We start from the raw sequence: 20,290 nt of genomic DNA, 5'->3' as shown, positions 1-20,290 counted from the left end.
GATATTCCATCGCTCGGGAGAAGTGTGTTTCGGCGTCTCGCCGCAGCGGGGCGCCGCATTACATGCCTCTTGTCTGGCGCTCTACCTTTACACTTTCGGCGTCCGCGTCTCGTGGAGATCTGCCAGGTTTTGCCAGTATAGAGGAGGCTATGGTGGTGCACGTTAAAGAACTCAGGCTAGCCGGTTATACTTTACTGGCTAAATTGCTGATCTCCAGCTGAGAGAAAATTCGCACGCTGTAAGGCAGACTAACTTCAAGGCAGCATAAACATACCCAAAACCAATTTGTTTATACTATGTGTGAAACCGACTATAAACATTTGCTTTGCGTGCCAGCGCGAGGTAGCCTTCGCCACGCTAAAAGCGCGAGCGGGGAGTGCTTTAGCACGCGCTTAGTCACAGCGCGCAAAAGGACCGAACGCGTAGACGATGATGCAGAACCATTAGGAGTATCTCTGGTCCAGCCTCGTTCTTTTTGTTTTACGACAGTCGAAGGCTGCCTGCGCAACCCAAGAAGCCATGGAGACCGTTTCTTCGGAGTCCCCAACAAACACGGTCATCGGAATAGCGCCGACGACGTCCGCCCTAGGCAGCGTGACGGCCAGCGGGGGCGCAGCACCTCAGCCTCCGCCTCGCTCAAGGCTGGAGAACCCGACGTCGGTCATGTGCGTCATGACCACCCTCGTAGTAATGTTCGCCCTGGTCGTGCTGCTCCAGACCCGCATGACAGACAACTCCTCCTTCCATGACCTCATGCTGCTCAAGGTGAGCTCGGCTGCAGCGATATCACCAAGAACCGCAAGGCCTGCACCCCCCTTCCTCCCCCCCCCCTCACTAGCTAAAATCCCGAGAGATAACCCACCTAACATCAAGAGAAAGTCGGGTGAAGGTGTGGAGTGGGCTAATTTTCGATGTACAATCAAGAAAAGATTAAAATATTCTTCAACGCTTGTTATGGTGGCGAGGGCCGACGAAGCAAAAATGACTGTGCAGGGTGTCACAAAAGAAAATTTACACGGTCTTTTTTACCGCAAAAATAAACTAGGCATCGCAGAACGCTCATTCTCCGCCCAAAGGTAGAGCTAGAGGTCACAACCATACGCCAAAGTTTCAGCCCGATCCGATAACTTAATAAAAAGTTATAAGGAATTTTCTGAAAATTTCAATGGGAAAATGGAGCCCATTTTTGCCCATTTTCGATTTCTGGTGCCATAGGGCCCCATGTGTTTGAAAACTCCGTCGGCCGCCATTTTCCCATTGTAATTTTCAGAAAATCGCTTATAACTTTTGATTAAGTTATCGGATTGGGCTCAAACTTTGGCATCTGGTTGTGACCTGTAGCTCTACCTTTGGGCGGAGAATGAGCGTTCGGTGATGCCTAGTTTATTTTTGCGTTAAAAAAGACCGTGTAAATTTTCTTTTGTGACATCCTGTACCTCCCATTCAGCAAGGTTCGCCTATATCCCGCCATGATATAACTAGCCGCACTTTCGCCGAGGCCATCATTGATCCCAACCCTATGATTACCGGGAATGGGCTGTTTTTCGGTATTTAAAAATATATCAAATCATACAAAAAATAGGGGTGGGCTGATCATAATGCAATTAACCCGGGACCTCTCTGAGCTAACCAGGGGTTAGACGTTAGTAGAGAAAGCGGGTTTTATCAGCCGCCACCAGTCGTACACCAACAAGGGTGAAGCTTGCAATTTAATGTTATGATTATAATGCAATTAAATGCAAAGGTGCAAGTGAGCTGGACAAGAATGACGAAAATAATCCCTGGAGAGGGGGAACAAGGGGGGACAAAGGACAAACATAAACCTCCAAACACCGCTAGGTGACTGGTGCGCGACCGAAAAAATCCGCCTGGTCCGGATATTGAACCCGGGACCTCTCCATTACAAGTGGAGCGCTCTACCAACTGAGCTAACCAGGGGTTAGACGTTAGTAGAAAAAGCGGGTTTTATCAGCTGCCACCAGTCGTACACCAACAACGGTGAAGCTTGCAATTTAATGTTATGATTATAATGCAATTAAATGCAAAGGTGCAAGCGAGCTGGACAAGAATGACGAAAATAATCCCTGGAGAGGGGGAACAAGGGGGGGGGGGGGGGCGGCATCTATAGGTAATTTACGGTAGTTTGTTCACAAAGCGCCACCTAGCTTGACTCAGCATTGCCGTCAGCATTGCCGCGCGCTGTGATGGATTTATGCGAGTAGTCTACTCAATAGGTGGTATTCACTGGACCCCATATTTGAGGTGACTGCCCACAGCGAATGCTCGGGATGAGTTCTTATTTACGGTATCTCAAAGAAGACAGTCTTGATTGTGCGCAATAATGTTTGTGTTAGAAGTGTTGTGGAAACTTGCCGTCAACACGTCATCAGTAGCAGCGAGTCCAGCTATCGCCGCTAGTCAATACCACCTATTGGCTGCGGTGCGATAATAAGATGCTGGAGACTCGACAAGCCTCGCGTTTTTTGAACTGGCGATGACAGGCGTTGTCACCTTACCTCAGTCCGCCATTTTGTTGTTGGTTGTCTCAGCGGCTGCTTGGACCAAGGCGGTTGATGCAACCTACCATTATATCTGAATTAATTTGCTAAATATCTGTTGATACCGCGATGAAACGTATTGGCCCCAATGTACCACGTATTTGGTGGTGCCAGAGGAATCTTTTAAACGATCGCCTTTCGCATACGTCACGCAGCTCCTAAACACAAAATGGTGGACATACTTACGTCAATGAAAACATCCTATTGGCGGCGAGATGTTCTGGTGGCGCCCTCCTATGGTTACCTCTCATGACGTCATTACCGTGCGAACAACAAATTCGATGGTGTTTGTAATGAGCATGATTGAAGCCTGAAATAATTGCGCTCTGAAAGCAACACTGACATCACCGTTAAAATTGAAGTGCTTACTTTAATCTTATTTCTTTCGATGAAAAATCCTTTGCTGATGTCATAGCCAACGTTCGACCAATCGTGGAAGGCCAACCACAGTGACGCTTTCGATCGCTCACGTCGCCAATAAGAAGTGTCCTCTGGCGGCAATAGCTGTGTGAGCGGCTGCTGAACGCGTGCTGACAGCGAGCTTCTACAGTTCTTTTGCAACAGGCACTCCGTACCCTCAAGTTTGCTGTTCTTAGCAGCGTAATTATGTGAGCTCATTTTGAACATGAGCTCTAAACATCGCCCTCAAATAGGGCGTCCTGTGAATGCCCCTTTTTGGCGGCGACATGGTTGCGCACTTCAATGGTTCCCTCTCCTGTCGTCATCATCTCGCGAACAACAAGTTGGATGGTGTTTGTAATAAGCTTGCTAGAAGCTTGGAATCAATGCACTTTGAAGGCAATACCGTCAAGTCCTTCATAATAGAATTTCTTACATTAATCTAAATTACGTCGATGAGAAATCCTTTGTTGACATCATAGTCGGCATTCGGCCAATTGCGGCAGACCGACCACTGTGACGCTTTTGATTGCCCACATTGCCAGTAGGGAATAATCACTGGCGGCCACAGCAGTGCATGCCTTTGCCTAGCCATGGTCTCCTTTATACTGATAATGCCTCTCCAGTCGCCAGTTGCCAGCCATCACAACTAAGGTGCGCCGCCTCCCCATACTGGACAGAAAACGTAAAGGATGTGAACGAAGTGATTAAGCCTTTCTCGTGCGCTCTTTCATTCTTGGTGCTATTTTTGGCATGTGAAGTGATAGCTTTGGGTAGCATTTAGGCTTTTTTACTACGCTTTTTGCTTAGTTTTATGCCTACTCCTAAAAGGAAATGCAGGGACTGTGATGTCCCAAGACCCCACGCAACACCCAGAACCATGAAATGTGACTAAAACCCATTTCGAAAAAAAAAAAACTGTGTTTCAAATTCTACCTTCTGCTACTCCAAAGTATACAGTATAGGTACCTTTTTGCTGCGGATATTAAGCCTTCCTTAAGCTCGTTTGAGTGAAGCCTCAGCATCCTGTTGAGGCTTCACTCAAAGCCGGCCAGATTTGTTCGGGCCTCCCTGACGTCAAAGCTTGATCAAACCCTATACCCGTCCACGGCATCGTTGGGTGATGTTTGAGTGGCTTACCTCCCGGCTCTCCTTTTCGCCGCTAAATTTTCCCCGCTAAAACTAGCGGGGAAAGTTCCCCACTAAATTTAGCAGAAATTTTTCCCCCTAAATTTAGCGGAAGAAGTTCCCCGCTAAATTTAACGGTAAAAATTTCCCGATCTAGCGGAAAAATTTCCCCGCCTTATTTAGCGGGAAACTTTTCCCCGGAAAATTTAGCGGGAAAAATTCCCCGCCAAATTTAGCGGAAAAAGTTCCCCGCTAAATCTAGCGGAAAAATTTCCCTACTAAATTTAGCGGGAAATTTTTTCCGCTAAATTTAACGGAAAATTTTCCTCTAAATGGGAGCCGAGCAGGAGAGGAGGAGGTGCATAGCCCCCTCTTCGTACCTTCCCCTCCTCCTCATCAAGAGCTGTGCTCTAATTCGGCGTTAAACGGCTTTCATTTTATTTTTCTGAAATTGTCGTGGCAATTACCGAACACGACATGCCGGTGCAATTTTCAGTGTACGTGCCCATGGCGTGTGCTTTGCTCGGTTTTCATGGCGATGAATCTGCGCCTGCGGGGATGGGAAGACATGAGAATAGACATTTTGCTAGACTATTTAAACATCAAGGCGAATGCTGGGAACGGGGGTACACAAGCTGCACGAGCTCGATTTAAATGTATAAAAGATTCGATTGAAATAACCAAAATAAGATACAAATCAACACGCCGTCAAAGTGCCACGGATTTGGGGTTTTAGCTTTTGAAGTGTTATTATGGAGTTTTAGAATAGGGGGGGCCCCGACTTTTGGGCTCCCCTGAGAAATTGGGGGGCCCAAACGCAACAGGGTTGGCGTCGACGGCATATAGACTAGGGGTTTCGCATCGCAGCGCAGCGCGCTCACGTTTACCGCTTGCAGCGTCAATGCGGCTAACAAGTGTAATAATCAAGAAAGAAAAATATTTAAAACAAATTGGGTTGTGTGTGTGTTTATACAGCCTAGAACTTGGTCTGCCTCACAGGGGCGACGAGTCTCCCAGCTGTAGATGAGAAATTTAGCCAGTGCGGTACAGCCGCTAGCCTGGGGTCTTTAACGTGCATCACGCAGTAGTGATACACGACCGCACGCCGGTACGATGCTCATCCAGATCGAAACGGGCAGGGGTGGGGCTCGAACCCAGGATCCCTGGGTTCTGCAGCGCGAGCTTTCGCTCCACGTGCTCCGAGCTGGTGTGCGCTAGACCACTCGGCCACCGATCCCCCTAAAAAAAAAAATATATATATTAAAGAAAACGTCAATTATGTGCGCTTAGCAAGCACGTTCTATTTACAAATAATAGGTAAAGTAGATCTCAATCAAGCCGGCTAAAACAAGAAACAATCTAAAATCACTATAAATGTTGTTGGCTCTATTCAGCCGAAACAATCCAATGCGTAGCGCTCTAATTTGGCGTTTGTTCTCGAATTTTTGGGGCGTTCGAGTGCGCTTTGACCGTCTGTCACCGAAGATTTAGGTCTTCAACTATGCCGAAAATGAGACGAACGCGGGCGAGCACACTGTGCTAGCAGCCGCTCTATTTAGATCTAAGCTGGAGCGACTTTGAAGTCTTGAAATACTTGTTGTCAAGCTGCAGGTATCGTGACACGAACGAAATCCACTCGGAGCCACGGAGTAGCAACACGTGTCCATGTCAACGGTTACTGCGCCTCTTAAGGCTTAGAAACGGCCAGATGCAGGGACGATTTTTAAAAGGGGGCCAGCCCACCGTTCATTCTTTGTTACTTGAGCGAGATAAAGCAAAGCGAAAGCCGGTTGCACCATTTTATTGGAAATGAACTTGGCGAATACTGCAGCGACCATGACGAATTTGCTCCGAAGCGGGCGGAAACGGCGCCGCGATATTTGCCGATGCAACCCGGCCACAAGCAACATCGGGGCCCCACGCTAGTTCTCGAATTTTGCGTTGGGCGCGAGCGCCATCCCCAAACCCCAAACGGAGCTTGGAGTCTGAGCATGCGCAGTGTTCAACCCCTATTTCCTTGGGGCCCCCAAGCTTTGGGGCCCCCTATTCTAAAACTCTTTATTGCCGCAGGAGACAGCACGTGCAGCGAGTGCAACTCCACTGGTGCAAGCTCCTTCGTGATTGGGTAATTTTGAAAAAAAGGTGCAGGATGTATTCACTAGACACCATATTTAAGGCCGATGTTTAGGGCGCATTCCCCCAACGAGCTCACATTGTGCTAGACCTGCTGTCCCTGAAACAAAATCCGATCGAGGAGAACAAGATCGTCGGTCCAGTTCGGCGCAAGTTCTGTTGGGGCGGAGTCGACATTATCATGGAGATCGACACGGGATCACCTGTGTGCGTGATATCCTGGGACGTTTACAACCAGCACAGGGAGAGTTGGCCAAGACTGGAGAAATCAACCCTAAAGTTGTCTTGCTACTTGGGGCCACTGCCGATTGCCGGTGAGCTCACGCTTCCTGTTTCGTATGCCGACAAGACTGTCACAGCGTCGATGACTGTACTTCGCCGGCCAGGACCATGTTTGTGTGGCCGAGACCTGATCCAAGCACTAAACAACTTGGGGACTCCTGTTCTCAGTGTGTCAAACGCGAAAAGCCAATGTAAAGGGGAGGATCTGGATAAAATCTTGACCGAGTACGAAGAGGTATTTGAGCCAACGCTAGGACTGTTTGAGATTCCACCCGCCCGCTTGTATGTCAAGGAGGGGTCGGTTCCAAAGTTCTTCAGGGCTAGACCTCTTTCGTATGCTATGAGGGACAAGGTTTCTGACGAGCTCGACAGGCTAGTGAAGAACGGCGTTCTGTCTCCGGTTTCACACTCAGAGTGGGCAACCCCGATCGTGCCGGTTACGAAGAAGGACGGGTCAGTCAGAATTTGCGGCGATTACAAGCTAACCGTGAACGCGGCATGCGTTACAGAGCAATATCCGCTACCTGTGATTGATGACCTCTTCGCCGCTCTCAACGAGGGAGACGTGTACAGCACGCTGGATCTTCGCGACGCTTACAATCAGATTCCCCTTGACGAAGAGGCTAAGAAACTGACGGTCATCAATACCCATCGAGGATTGTTTTGTTACAACCGTCTGCCGTTTGGAGTGTCTTCCGCGCCCGCTATTTTTCAGCGTACTATGGAGACTATGCTGAAGGGTATTCCAGGCGTGCAGGCGTATTTGGATGATGTCCTGGTGGCAGAAAAGAAAGAAGATGGTGGAAAGAGCCTCAAGGTGGTTCTGAGGTGCTTCCGAGAAAACGGCGTCAAGTTAAGGAATGACAAGTGCACCTTCCGGATGCCAGAAGTCTTCTACTTGGGACACAAGATCAGCAGCGACGGACTGCAGCCTCTGGAGAAGAACCTGGATGCTGTGATGAAGGCTCCAAGTCCTAAGAACGTAAGCGAATTACGTTCCTACATCGGGCTTCTAACATACTACAGCAAGTTTCTTCCGAACATGGCTACTTTGCTCGCTCCACTCTACGACCTTCTAGCCAAGGATCGCCGCTGGACCTGGGGTCCCGAGCAGCAAGAATCGTTCGAGAAGTCAAAACAAGCACTGCGACAAGCAAAGATGCTCACGCACTTCGACCCAGCGAAGCCATTGCGCCTGGAGTGCGACGCATCGCCGTGCGGAATAGGAGCGGTGTTGTCGCATCGCGTTGGAAACATAGACAAGCCAATTGGGTTCCGATCCCGAAGACTGTCAAAGGCCGAGAGAAACTACTCTCAACTCGAGCGTGAAGCATTGGCGTTGGTGTTCGGAGTGTCTAGGTTCCGCGACTATCTGCTTGGTCGATCGTTTATTTTAGTCACAGATCAGAAGCCTTTGGTTGGACTGTTTCGTGAGGACCGCCCGACACCAGTCATGGCCGCGGCTCGGATTCAGCGCTGGTCTTTGCTGCTGGGAGCTTACAACTACAGGATAGAGTATAAGCCTGGGCCAGACAACCAAAACGCCGACGCACTCAGTCGACTTCCACTGGAGACTTCCGAGGAAGCAACCGATGAGCTACCTGAGTATGTCCATTCGCTTCAACAGCTCGACAATACTCATCTTTCGTCACAAGTGCTCCGCCAACTGACCTTGAAGGATGAGGTCCTCCGTACGGTGAAGTCCTACATTCTCAGAGGTTGGCCTCGGGAGAGGAAAGTGTCTGATCCACGCATGCAAGCGTATTTTACTAGGAGGCTAGAAATGACCGTAGTCCAAGGTCTTATCTACTGGGGCCACCGAGTCATTGTTCCTGAGCCCGCACGAGACCAGATGCTGCAGCTTCTGCACGAGACGCACCAGGGTGCCTCAGCAATGAAGTCTGTCGCACGTACAATCGTGTGGTGGCCTGGACTTGACGGTGAGATCGAACGTCTGGCGAGCAATTGCCACACCTGTGTACAAGCAAGGTCGATGCCGCCGGCGAAGACTCCTGTTAATTGGCCTTTGACTCAGGAGAACTGGTCGCGTGTTCACCTGGATTTCGCTGGTCCAGTAAACGGTGCGATGATCTTGGTTGCGGTGGATTCGCACTCGAAGTGGATAGAGGCAATCGCTATGCAACATGCCACGACCGAGTCCACAATCACGGCATTACGCGAGATTTTTAGCCGGTTTGGCATACCGAGAACCATCGTGAGTGACAATGGCACTCAGTTTACATCCGAAGCGTTTGCCATGTTTTTGTCCAACAACAACGTGAAACACTTGCGCACAGCTCCGTACCACCCACAATCGAACGGCCTCGCGGAGAGAGCCGTACGCACCATCAAGGAGGGTCTCAAAAAACTTCAGACCGGTAGTTTGTCTATGCGCCTCGCAAAGGTGCTATTCAACTACCGTAGGACGCCATTGGAGGATGCAAGATCTCCGTCCCAGCGGCTTTTAGGATACCAAATCCGCTCCCGCCTGGATACCTGCCTTCCGCCTCCTGTCTCTTTTCCTCTCTGCTCAGAGGGAGATACTGCGAGTAAGCTTTGCCCTGGCGACTCCGTCTGGGCACGCAACTTTGGGGAAGGGGAAAAGTGGCTTCCGGGGACAGTTAAAGAAACAACGGGTTCCTGCATGATCACGGTCAAGACGTCAGCAGGAGAGCTGAAACGGCACATGGACCAAATTCGTCCAAGAGAGAGCACGGCACCTGCACCACCGGTGAGCAAGACGCCACCGGTGAGCAAGACGCCTGAACCACCCCATCAAGATGCAGCCGCACCAGCGCAGCCTGACGCAGCGGAAGACGAGGCCGTCCCAGCTGTTCGGCGGTCGACAAGACCCAAGAAACCTGTTGACCGATATTCACCTTAAGGAGGGAGGAATGCTGCATCTCAGACATCATCTTGTTCGCGCGTGTGCGTCTGGTGTCGGACTAACGACGACGACAACCAACAGACAGTCTCGAGAACAACGCGCGAGGAAATCACTGCAATGGAACTGATGGCCTAGCCCAACTAGCTGCCGATGCCCGGTCTGTTGCAAGAGCACATCTCCTGTAAATACTTGTACATAGATTAAAGAGCACTAGTAACGTCTCTAATAATGTCTAGCAATGGCGACGAGGATGGGATATTGCTAGACATTATTAGAGACGTTACTAGTGCTCTTTAATCTATGTACAAGTATCCACAGGAGATGTGCACTTGCAACAGACCGGGCATCGGCAGCTAGTTGGGCTAGGCCATCAGTTCCATTGCAGTGATTTCCTCGCGCGTTGTTCTCGAGACTGTCTGTTGGTTGTCGTCGTCGTTAGTCCGACACCAGACGCACACGCGCGAACAAGATGATGTCTGAGATGCAGCACATTGCTAGGCTGCTAAGACCGGTAATCTCAATAGTGCAGAATGCACACCGCAAAAAACAAGACAAAACAAAAAAACTGTGGATTCTTTTAGGAACTCGCTAAGCTTCCTGCGCGATGTTGGCGCACGGAAGTTCTTGACAGCATTTACCTTTAATGGAAGTGGGCGGATGCCCTTGGAGTCAAAGTGGTGGCCAAAAAGCTCCAGCTGAGATGCGCCAAACTCGTGTTTGGCTTTGTCGATTAGGAGCCCGTACTCCGCTAGGCGCTGGAACAAGATTTCCAGATGTTCGAGAAGTTGCTCGGCGTCACTGCTGGGCGCTAGGATGTCGCCGTCGTACGCGAAACAAAACGTCAGCCCACGGGTAGCGCTGTCGACGAACCTCTGATATGTCTGGGCTGCGTTACGAAGGCCAAAGGGCATCCCGACAAACTCAGAGACCAAAACATGTGATGATGGCTGTCTTCACTGTCGTCTGTATGCTGGATGCCTCCACAAGGATCTGGTGGTATGCTTTCACGAAATCAACTTTTGAAATAATGGGCGTCCCTTCCAGCGATGCAATGAAATCCGTAATGTATGGTAGAGGATATCGGTCTAGAACGGTTGAATTGTTCACTGTGCGGTAGTCACCGCAAGGCCGCCAAACCTCTGGGGATTTCTTTTGCACCACATGGAGGAGTGATACTCATTGATTCAACCAAGCCCTGCCTGCACCGAGCTCAAGCATATGCTTGAACTCAGCCTTCAAAATTATGAGCCGATCTCCCCAGACATCATGATCGTGTTTCACTGGTTGGCGAACGGTGGCAGACCGTGTAAACATGGCGAACCGCTGGAGAAGATCTTAGAACTTTGTTAGGGCTGGAGTGCAATGTTGCCAGTTCCGTGAGGTGGATGGTATGCCTTGGACTACTAAGTGAGTCGTGGCATCCACAAGGCACAACCGCTGCTTGTCCACTAGGACATTAAGGTGTCGGAGAAAATCGGCCTTTAGTATTAGGTACGCTACGTCGGCAACCAGGAAGATTCACCGTAAAGATCACCTTAAGCCAATGCTTTATGGGAGCGCCCGTTTACGGTAGGTTGCGATTGTGGACTTAATATTAAAAAATTCGAACACCAACCAAGCCCTTCTGTAAGGACCCAACGTTTCAAGGCCAATTCGGCCTCTCCTTCAGGGGCGACAACGGCTATGGCCGTTGAGAAGCAGTGCCCTTTTCTTTTTCTTCTACGGCGTGTGTCTGGTCTTCTTCTTCTACGGTTCTGCCTTTTTCAATAATGTGACGAAGCCCATTCACATAGGCGGATGGTAAGGCCCCTAGAGATCTGTTGATGTTCTGTGGCGTTGTTTGAATATGCCCTGATTCTAGGAACAGTCTTTTACGAGGATTTGTCTCAACGTCAACGATGCATGCGTTGTCGAAGTCAATGCGATGGTCCTTGACGTCGCAGTGCTCTCCCAGTCACCTGACGGCGTTCCTGCTCTCCCAGTCACGTGACCTAGAATTCTCCCTTCTAGGGACAATAGTTAACTTTAAACCACGGTTCGCGTTCGAGGAAACGGGCCCTGGGTGAACCAGATCTTTTGGATGTACTGGATAGTATGGAGGCAGGAGGAGGTGGACAGGTGACAGTTCCGCAGCAGCAGGAACTCCAGCATTTGCCATGGCGAAAAAAACTGGTTGCTGGATACCTTGGTACAGCAAAGGATGGTCTTTGGAAGTGGTGTATGTTTCGGGTCATCAATTTGTGGTCGACAGGAATACGTTTATTGTTCTAAGTACAAAACAATATTTATTACAACAATTAAAAAAAAAGAAAAGATACTCAACAAAGGAGACTGTCCGAAATGACGGTCCTGCTACCAAGCTGGTCACTGCACGTTTCGAGCTGTTCGGTCCGAGATTGTGTGCGTTTGTCGCTTGAGTGCCGTGGCTAGCACGCGGTGATTCGTCACATCTGCGTGACTTGCCACGCCAGACATGAGGCTGCCTAGGGCTTGGTAACATCCCTCTACTATGGGAAAAGTGGCGCCCTTCATTGTTGTGGATATGATCGAGACACGTGCCGCGCGCCACTTCCAAAAAGAACATGTCGTCTGAAATCTAGCTCAGTGCAGCGCTGTGCTGCTAAGATCATGCTAAGGGCTGTAATTTACACATGCTTCGTGCATCCACGCACCTTGCGCTACATCTAAAACATGAAGAGGCTTTAGCGCTTGGACGCTACAAATACTCTCTATGGGGTTATTTACTGGCGGATATAGCTGTGTTCGCGACTGCTGAGCACGTGCTGATGCCGAGCTTCCACAGTTATTTTGCAACGTGCAGTCTACACCATCAAGACTGCCCGTCTTAGTAGCCTAATTATGTTACCTCGTTCTGAGCGTGCGCTTTAAACAGCTCCCTATAATATGGCGTCCGGTGAATACACCTTATACCCTATATTATCTCGTTCTGAGCATGTGCTCTAAACAGCGCCATTAAATATGGCGCCCATTGAATGTTCTTATTGGCGACGTGAGCGATCGAAAGCGTCGCTGTGGTCGGCTCATTACATTTGGCCGAGTGCTGACTATGACGTCAGCAAAGGATGTATCATCGACGGAAATAAGAGGAATGTAAGAACTTCAATTATGACGGTGTTGGCAGTGTTGCTTTGAGAGCCCTATGATTTGAGGCTTCCACCATGCTCATTACAAACAACATCAAACTTGTTGTTCACAAGTTAATGACGTCACGAAAGGTAACCAAACGAGGGCGCCACAGAAACATCTCGCCGCTAATACACAATTGCAAGCAGGGTACCTGGCCAGCGCCATGTCTCTGCTTGTGCGCAAAAGCCCATGGAAATGCAAGCCTGAGAAAACTATGTTCACTTGCATGCTGCACGTGTTTGTACGCATGGGGCACCGGTCGGGCGCAATACTTGCAATTGTCTATAAATGTCATTGGAAAAACATTGGAACTGAAGAAAAATAATTTCTGCTTCCTCTTTTACAACTGAAGAGATAATCGCAAACATAGGAATTGAGTGTAGGTAGCAATCACTGATAGCCATTGTTTGGCCTATCGTTACTGAACGCCATGACCTTTTCTAAACGCGCATTCCATAATGTCATAACTGCTGTTCTTGGTTGATGTAAGGTTGCAGCTTGTTCTAAGTGTGCGTTGTGAACAAGGAGCTCCAATATAAAGTCAATTAAAAGCCAAATGTTTACAGATATCTCTTCTAATCACGCCCGCTATCCCTCACTTTCGGCGAACCCCAGTTTTTTTTTCTTTTTTTTTTTTCTTGATTCCTGCCTTTCTATGCTTTGTCCAAGTGGCAACCCACTCACACTTTGATGATCTGCTGTTGTTGGTAGTTTTAAATAAACCTCATTTGAAACCATTCTCAATTTTTTTCTTTGTTATTATATTTTAAGGGGGGGGGGGGGATTGAATGATAGACATTTACGACACCAGAGGTCGTGAGCTTCGAACATAGCTATGCAGGGTTGCTCGTGACGTCGTTTTGAAGTTTTAGTGTTCATTCATTCTGATTGCTTGCATCGGTGGACCACTTCCACACTGTCAAACCAACACGGCAGAGAGGGCACTCCTGTGACATTTCGTCCAATAAAACCTGCCATACTATACTCGTAATGATACCTTGTTTAATCATAAAAAGTGTACCATTTGTCTTTTGCTCCTCGCCTTTACACTGTAGAGAATAACTAATTTAAAAAAGAATCTGAAATAACTTAAGTGCAACTTGCGTATACGGGATATTAAATGGAGGACATACGAGTTCGTTGCCGCCGACAGCATGCTGACGGTGAGCCTCCAAGGCACTTTCGAGACGTCTATTCCACGCGATTAGGCTCTAAGTTCAGAGCTTGTTCTGAGCCTGAGCTCGAAATAACACGTTCAGATATCTCGCCTTGTCAATGCCATTCATAATCATGCGTACTGGTTATATTTGGTACGCCATGCTGGCACACCTAATGAAATTCCAGCATGCGCATATACTTATATCGGTATTCTCTGCCAACAGGGCGTTACGGCCCGGAAGCGAGGCGGCAAGTTCGACATCTTGGAGGCGGACAACGCCGCCCGAGGGGACTCGGCGGCCACCGACCACGCTGCCGATGGCTCTAACGGCAGCCAGTTAGGCCTGGCCCACGGCATGCTACCGCGACGTATCTTCGATAAGAAAGAGGTGTGACGTTTGTGGCCCCTGTGAGGGCTATGGTTTTTGTAGTTGTCCATCCTGTGGTGTGTTTCTGAATCTACTCTGGAACTTCCATGCGAGACGCAACCATGACATTTGGGAGTTTTAGCGCAGCGTTTTCGCAGGCTACAGCACAGAGTGGTATTGCTAACGGAAATTCATGCTGTGATTTTCAAGCATGCTCTTCAGTGCGCGCCGAGAGCGTTTCCTTGCCCACGGTGGCCGTCGGTAATGCTATGCCAAAGCTCCCCATACTTTGTTCACCCTTAAGCTCAGGTAGCAGTCAATGCCATAACCACGGGAGCTCGAAATCGCTGCTTTGAAGCGTTCTTCCGCAGAACGAGCGATCGCGCTACAAATGTATGTCTCAAAGGTTAAAGCGCGGGCTAGCTCGAGCGTGTAGCCTTGGCTGCAGTTATAGCTTAAAGGGACCGTGCAAGGGAAAAAAGGTTTGTCTTAAAGGGCACAGATGGGGCACGTAAATTTAAGATAAATTTTCCACGACAAAAAAAAAAATTAATATTTACGCCGTTAGACGCAATTTAGGCGAAGGTAATAGTCCGCTCTGGCTCACACCCACAAATCAGTGGACCCGCGCATTACTAGTGGACTGGCTTACCTGGTCGACCGAACAGGCCAACACGAGTAGTGACTCCCTTTCGCTCCATCTGGTGCGTCTAGTCTGGAGTCTAACACCACCTGCTAGTCGTGCGAGCAGACAAGTGGTAGCCTCCTGCATCGTGTGCTATTTGACCGCCGTCTACTGTCGCCTGCAATGCCGTGAGACGGAGACACGAAAGCTGCGCGTCGGCGTCCATTTTCGCGTCCGTCCGGCAGCTATTCGTCCCCCTTCTAGGAACTTCTGCAACGCTCAGATGACGCGACCATGAAAGTGGCGTTCTAGTGTTCCATTGTGCACGAGACACGCTTCAATACAAGTGTTTGTCAACGTCTATCAGTAAGCGTAATAAGCGACCAAGAAAACTAAAAAAAAAAAATTGTAGAATTGAATATGAAGTTTTTTTAGCGTTACTCGTTTGTTATTATTATTATTATTATTCACATGACATTCTCGAGCAAACTAGGTGAGCGTAACGACGAACAATTAAAACGACACGTAAAAATATTCGTTTTGGTAGGCCAGTGGCGCTGTAAAACTTAAAAGCTTGCCTTTCAAGGCGCAGTGGCGGGAACATAACTAGACAAACTTTATGTAAGCCGGACGCCCGATTGCCACCCTAAATGGCTCGCAAATTCTCACCTGTGCAGGTATCCTCTCGTTATTGAAACCATGGTCGCAATCCCGACGGTTGCACAATCCACAGAGCAGTGGGGCTTCTATTGCGGAAACATTCATCTTCATTCAGCATCAACACGCGCAAGGAAAGAACTCAAGCCAGATCTATGAAAATTGCTGATCTGGAACGTGAGGCTTAGGCCAGTCCCGCTGCGGGAACAAGCGTCCGCACTGCGCTTCCGAAGTCGAATACTTGCGACAGCTGTCTGTTGCGAACTACGTCGGTTGAGGATATATTCCTCTAAACACCTTTGTGAACTCAAAACCACTCGTACTCATAACAACTGACGAGTTCAACGAGTTTCACTCGCTCAGCACTCCGCAGACACCGGGTGCCATGTTTGTTAACCTTTCAAACCAAAGTGGGAGAAGCAATCTCAGAATACATTTGAAAGCTATAATGACTCCATCTTCAATATTTGCTTCTGAAACATAACAAAAATAGTTGACTAAGATACTATTACAGCAGGGAGATGCAAATTTACAACCAACCACTCACACGTGAATCATCTCTCCAGCCAATCAGAGATATAAAAGCACGGGGCGGGGATTAGGGGGCTGCGACCTTCTCCTTTTGCACCTAAATTGCTTCTAATAACGCAAATATTGCGCAATTTTTTTTTTTCGTGGAAAAAGTATGTTAAGAATTGCGTGTCCTAGTTATGTCCTTTAAAAATATTTTCTTCCTTGAAGTGCCTTTTTGAGGGTGAGCGGAGTATGGTGAGGGTCAACCTGAAATAGGTTGTTCACAGTTTTTAAAAAATATTGTTTTTTCGAGTGTCATTCATATTCAACAATCTCATCGTAACACTCTTTATAGTATTGAACCCATTTTGCTCTTATAGAGCTCCAAGTATTGTTCCTCAGTTGTACGTCAAAGACGTTCGAATTTAAAAGTAAACAAAATAAATTATCTTGACTTTTCTTATGAAAGGTAACAATAAAAATACCACAATAGTTCTAAACAGCCCTTTTAAAATCCTGAAAAAATTGGATGTTCTTTGATTTTGGTGACACTTGACAGTTTACACTTTATCAGAAATCCCCCACAAAAGAAACCTTACAGATAATTTCGAGTCAATGCTTGCGTATACATTTGATCTTGAAGAAGAAAAGTATCTTAATAAAAAAATAAAGAATTGTCAGCTCTGCTTCAAGGTAGCTCAAATGCACAGCCGTTTGTGTGTGACTACTGTGTTTGGCTTGCCTGTATAAAAAAAAGGAAGCGTAAGTGTTTTTGTTTATTGTTGCCACTCTCTTTTTTTTTTAAATCCTAAATATAAAGAATCTCTAAAAATGTACGTATTAAAAAAAAAAGAGAACGTATTGCATATACTTGCCACATTAAATTAAGGACGCTAATAGCAGTTTTGGATCTCGCAGGCAGCTGCCAAAGACTCCGTGGCTCAAATAGTGCGCGATGATTCCTGGTCGGCGACCACATCCACGCAGGCGTCGGAGTATCCGGCACCCCGTTCCATGTGCATGGTACACCACAATCGAGACCAGCCGGCGGGCCGACGGCGTACGTGCAACTCCACGACGCTGCTGGCCACCGAGCTGCCCACAGAGCTTTGCACGGACCTCGTCTACTGCTGCCTCGGCCTGGACCCCTTGTTCAACGTAAGCGGAAGCCCGGAGATGCTGCGGTTCCTGGGCGACCTCCCGCCGAGGACGTACTCGACCCGCTTCTGGCTGGCCCTCGGGGACGACGATCTGTCCAACGGCAAGTTCTCAGTTGCCTGCCGGGACGAGAAGTCAGCCCTGATGCTGGCCATGAACGTGCTTAGCTTGCTCAAGACCTACGATCTCCAGGGGGTATTCCTGTACTGGACCTACCCTTCAGTGCAGGAGTCCCAGCTTCACGTCAAACTGCTGAGGCTCATGAAGGAGCTGTACAGGCTGACGGGAAAACTGGTGGGCACCGTGGTACCCTTTGAGCAGCAGCTGCGAGAGCGGTTCGACATGCCAGCGCTGGTGGCGCTCCTGGCACCCTATTCTATCCTGGTTATGCCGCCCGTCACGGCGTCTCAGCAGCCGTCCTTTTCTAAGACCTTCTCTCCCTTCACGCCCGACTTGCTGTTCAAGTACCCGCGCGTGCTCTGGGAGACCAGGGACAACGTGCTGCGACGCGACGGCAGGTACCACCTGTGCTACATGACCTCTCTGGCCGGCTGGTCCTTCGCCATGCCCATCAACGGCACCGGAAACATGGCGCTCGGTCCGGGGAGGCCTTTTCCGGGCTCGAACCGGGCCGGGAGGTTTTCGCTGGACGACGTGTGCCATGCCGGATATGACGTGGTGGGCGACACCAAGTACGGAGTGACTGCCGTCGATGGGTCCCTCCTGATGGCATACACCGACCCCAAGACGTATGAAAGGGTTCTGGCAGCGTTGTCCAACGCGACCCTTCACGCGGGTTGCCTAGGCGTCTGGGACCTGACATGGGACGACTATTGCGGAGCTTGTGGCCTGGGAAGGTTTCCCCTCACCGGGGTCCTGTACAGTGCCCTCTTTGCGTCTGACGCGACCTCGGGTGTGCCATAGATTGGGATAAATTTCTTAGGGGTCTTTAAAGATGATGTGTTGCGCATAGTTACGGCATTTCTGTAGCGATATGTGTGCTCAAGCAACTTGATTAGTGGGTTGGTTCTTCAAAGGAAAAAAAAAAACGAGCCTGGTTATGCTCGTATTTTTACATTAAAAACAATTAAATAGTTCTTGTGATTGTCTTGTTTTCTAAGCGAGTATCTTGACGTTCTAGGCACACGGTGTAATTATTTATATTATGAGCTGGTATTTTCCTTTAGAGAATGGTTTAATTTTAGATTTACAGGGGTTTTATAATCGTAAGGCTGTACTATAAAAATGGAACTTTCCTATATTTTATAGAGAACAAGTACTCCGGCAGCATAGTTAACTTCGTAACCTGCGGTGTGGTACATTCGTTACGCAGAAGTGATTACGAGAAATGGACGTAATAGACCTTTGCAAAAAGAGCTTTCTGGGCCCGTTTTCTCGAACGCGAACCGTGGGTTAAAGTTAACTTTTGTCCCTAGAAGGGGGAATTCGAGGTCACGTGACTGGGGAGAGCAGGGGCGCCTAGGGAGGAGCAGTACCTACCAGCAAAATGGCGGCGACGTCGCTGCTTGGTTCTGCTCAACATTCATTTCAGTCCGGCTGTTATATTAATGACGCACCGTCAACCTATTAGCACGTGAAGCAAAGCGGTATTTCAGAGGGACTACTAAACTAACCGACGGCAGCATTCCGCGAACGCATCACTCTTCAGCAGTCCGGGATCCAAGACATACGACGGTACATAAGCCTTGCAAGTGTTTTTATTTTTGTTCGCAGTGCGCCGACAGTATGCCGACAGCATCGAGGGTTTCTACATATCCCCGGTGGCCAGCAATTTAACCGTGACGAGAAGCTTAGCTCCTCGTCACCGGTGGATCGGTTGGGCAAAAGGAAAAGAGGGCAAACAGTTGAGATCAGCAAGAATCGCAGAAACGTGCGTCGTAAGGAACAAAAACGAGACTACAACACCGGCGTTGCCAGACTGGAAAGGACACAAGAAAGTTATGCGTTGTTTTTGGCGAAACATATTGAAGGAAAGATTTCTTACATTTGGAAATATTTGTCGGCAAACTCTAGCATAGAAGCTAAAATTTCTTCGTACCATCTGAAGCAAATAAATTGGTCTTCAAGTGGAGCATTACTATATTTTGACTTAAAATACAATGCTAGATCGATAACACCCAGCGGAAAAAGAGATAAACAAAATGACTGGCTTGTTTCACCGATAGATGGCGCATCTTACTGCCCAATCAAAAATAATTATAGTTGTTCTATATCCAGTCGTTTCTTACAGTACCTAGGTTCTTTTTCCTTCCTAGGCACCGTGATTTACCAAAATGGGTTTACCTTGAAAACCGGCCCTGGCCGCGGCCATTTTGCGAACCCAGCGAACCCTATCAGCCAGAAATTTCTGCCACCTGCCTGAGCTGTGGAAACCCGGTCAGCGGGACTTCCCAGCTGCATTTTGCATTCGGAGTTCACCGGCTTTTCTGGGAAGTTTTTACTTTATTTGCCTCTTCAGGATGCTTGCCCGTTGTGTGTTATCTTCCGCTGTGAGAACCAGGGAATACCAGGGCTCGTAGCCTGGTCGGCCTTCGCAGGAAACGAACGAAAAGAGTGAACGTAAAGCAGCCTGTGACGCGGGCAGTTCGACGTTCTTGGAAGATTATTTCCTTTAACCTCCAAAAAACCTTCCCGGTTTGTGTTCCGGGTCTTCGCGAAAAATAGCTGATATGGTCGGGTCCTGGGTGTGAATACGGAATAGACAAGTTCGTTCATTTGCTTTGAAGCTGTGCAAAAAAAGCACCTGTCTTTTACATCTGTCCCAAAACACGCAGGATTCCGTCCGATCGTCGTGAAGTGACTATACACTCTTTAAAAAAAGCTAGTAGTATTTACGAGGTAAGAGCTAGTAACCGCTTGTCACATAGGTTACTAGGTACCTAGTAACCTTAGGTAGTAACGGTCAAGCTAATAACGGTTACTAGGTCAAGAATCTAGTAATTGTTGCTAGCCTCAAAGTAGAATTTATGTATTTTACTACCTCTAGCTAGTAACTATTGCTACCTCCCGACGGAAGACCGGAAACGCAACTAGTCACGTGATTTCCGGTAAAAGAAAAGGTGCGGGGTTATGCCACTTACCACCAGGTGGCAGGCGCAACAAAAATTGAAACTGGAAATGACTAATCCAGGTGGCCCTAGTAACCATCTAATTGAACGTACACAAAAAAGGAAGCCGATTATTCATAGTTTATTTCAATTGTTCCACATTTGCAAGTAGGTACATATAAACCCTAATTTTTAGCACACAATCGACA

General features: G+C 48.4%; 1 protein-coding gene across 1 annotated transcript; it reads left to right on the top strand.

Annotated features, from left to right (window-relative positions):
* Nucleotides 1-663: 663 nt before the first annotated feature.
* LOC121047364 lies at nucleotides 664-17,937 on the top strand. Its single transcript, XM_040502541.1, has 3 exons — nucleotides 664-765; nucleotides 13,917-14,081; nucleotides 16,774-17,937. The coding sequence occupies exons 1-3, from the start codon at nucleotides 664-666 to the stop codon at nucleotides 17,935-17,937; spliced, it is 1,431 nt and encodes a 476-aa protein (XP_040358475.1).
* Nucleotides 17,938-20,290: the final 2,353 nt, after the last annotated feature.

Source organism: Ixodes scapularis, unplaced genomic scaffold (assembly GCF_016920785.2).
Source record: "Ixodes scapularis isolate PalLabHiFi unplaced genomic scaffold, ASM1692078v2 PGA_scaffold5__190_contigs__length_132052651, whole genome shotgun sequence".
Classification (NCBI taxonomy): Eukaryota; Metazoa; Arthropoda; class Arachnida; order Ixodida; family Ixodidae; genus Ixodes; species Ixodes scapularis.
The sequence above is the reverse complement of the archived record's forward strand: the minus strand, read 5'-3'. Positions and strand labels throughout refer to the sequence as shown.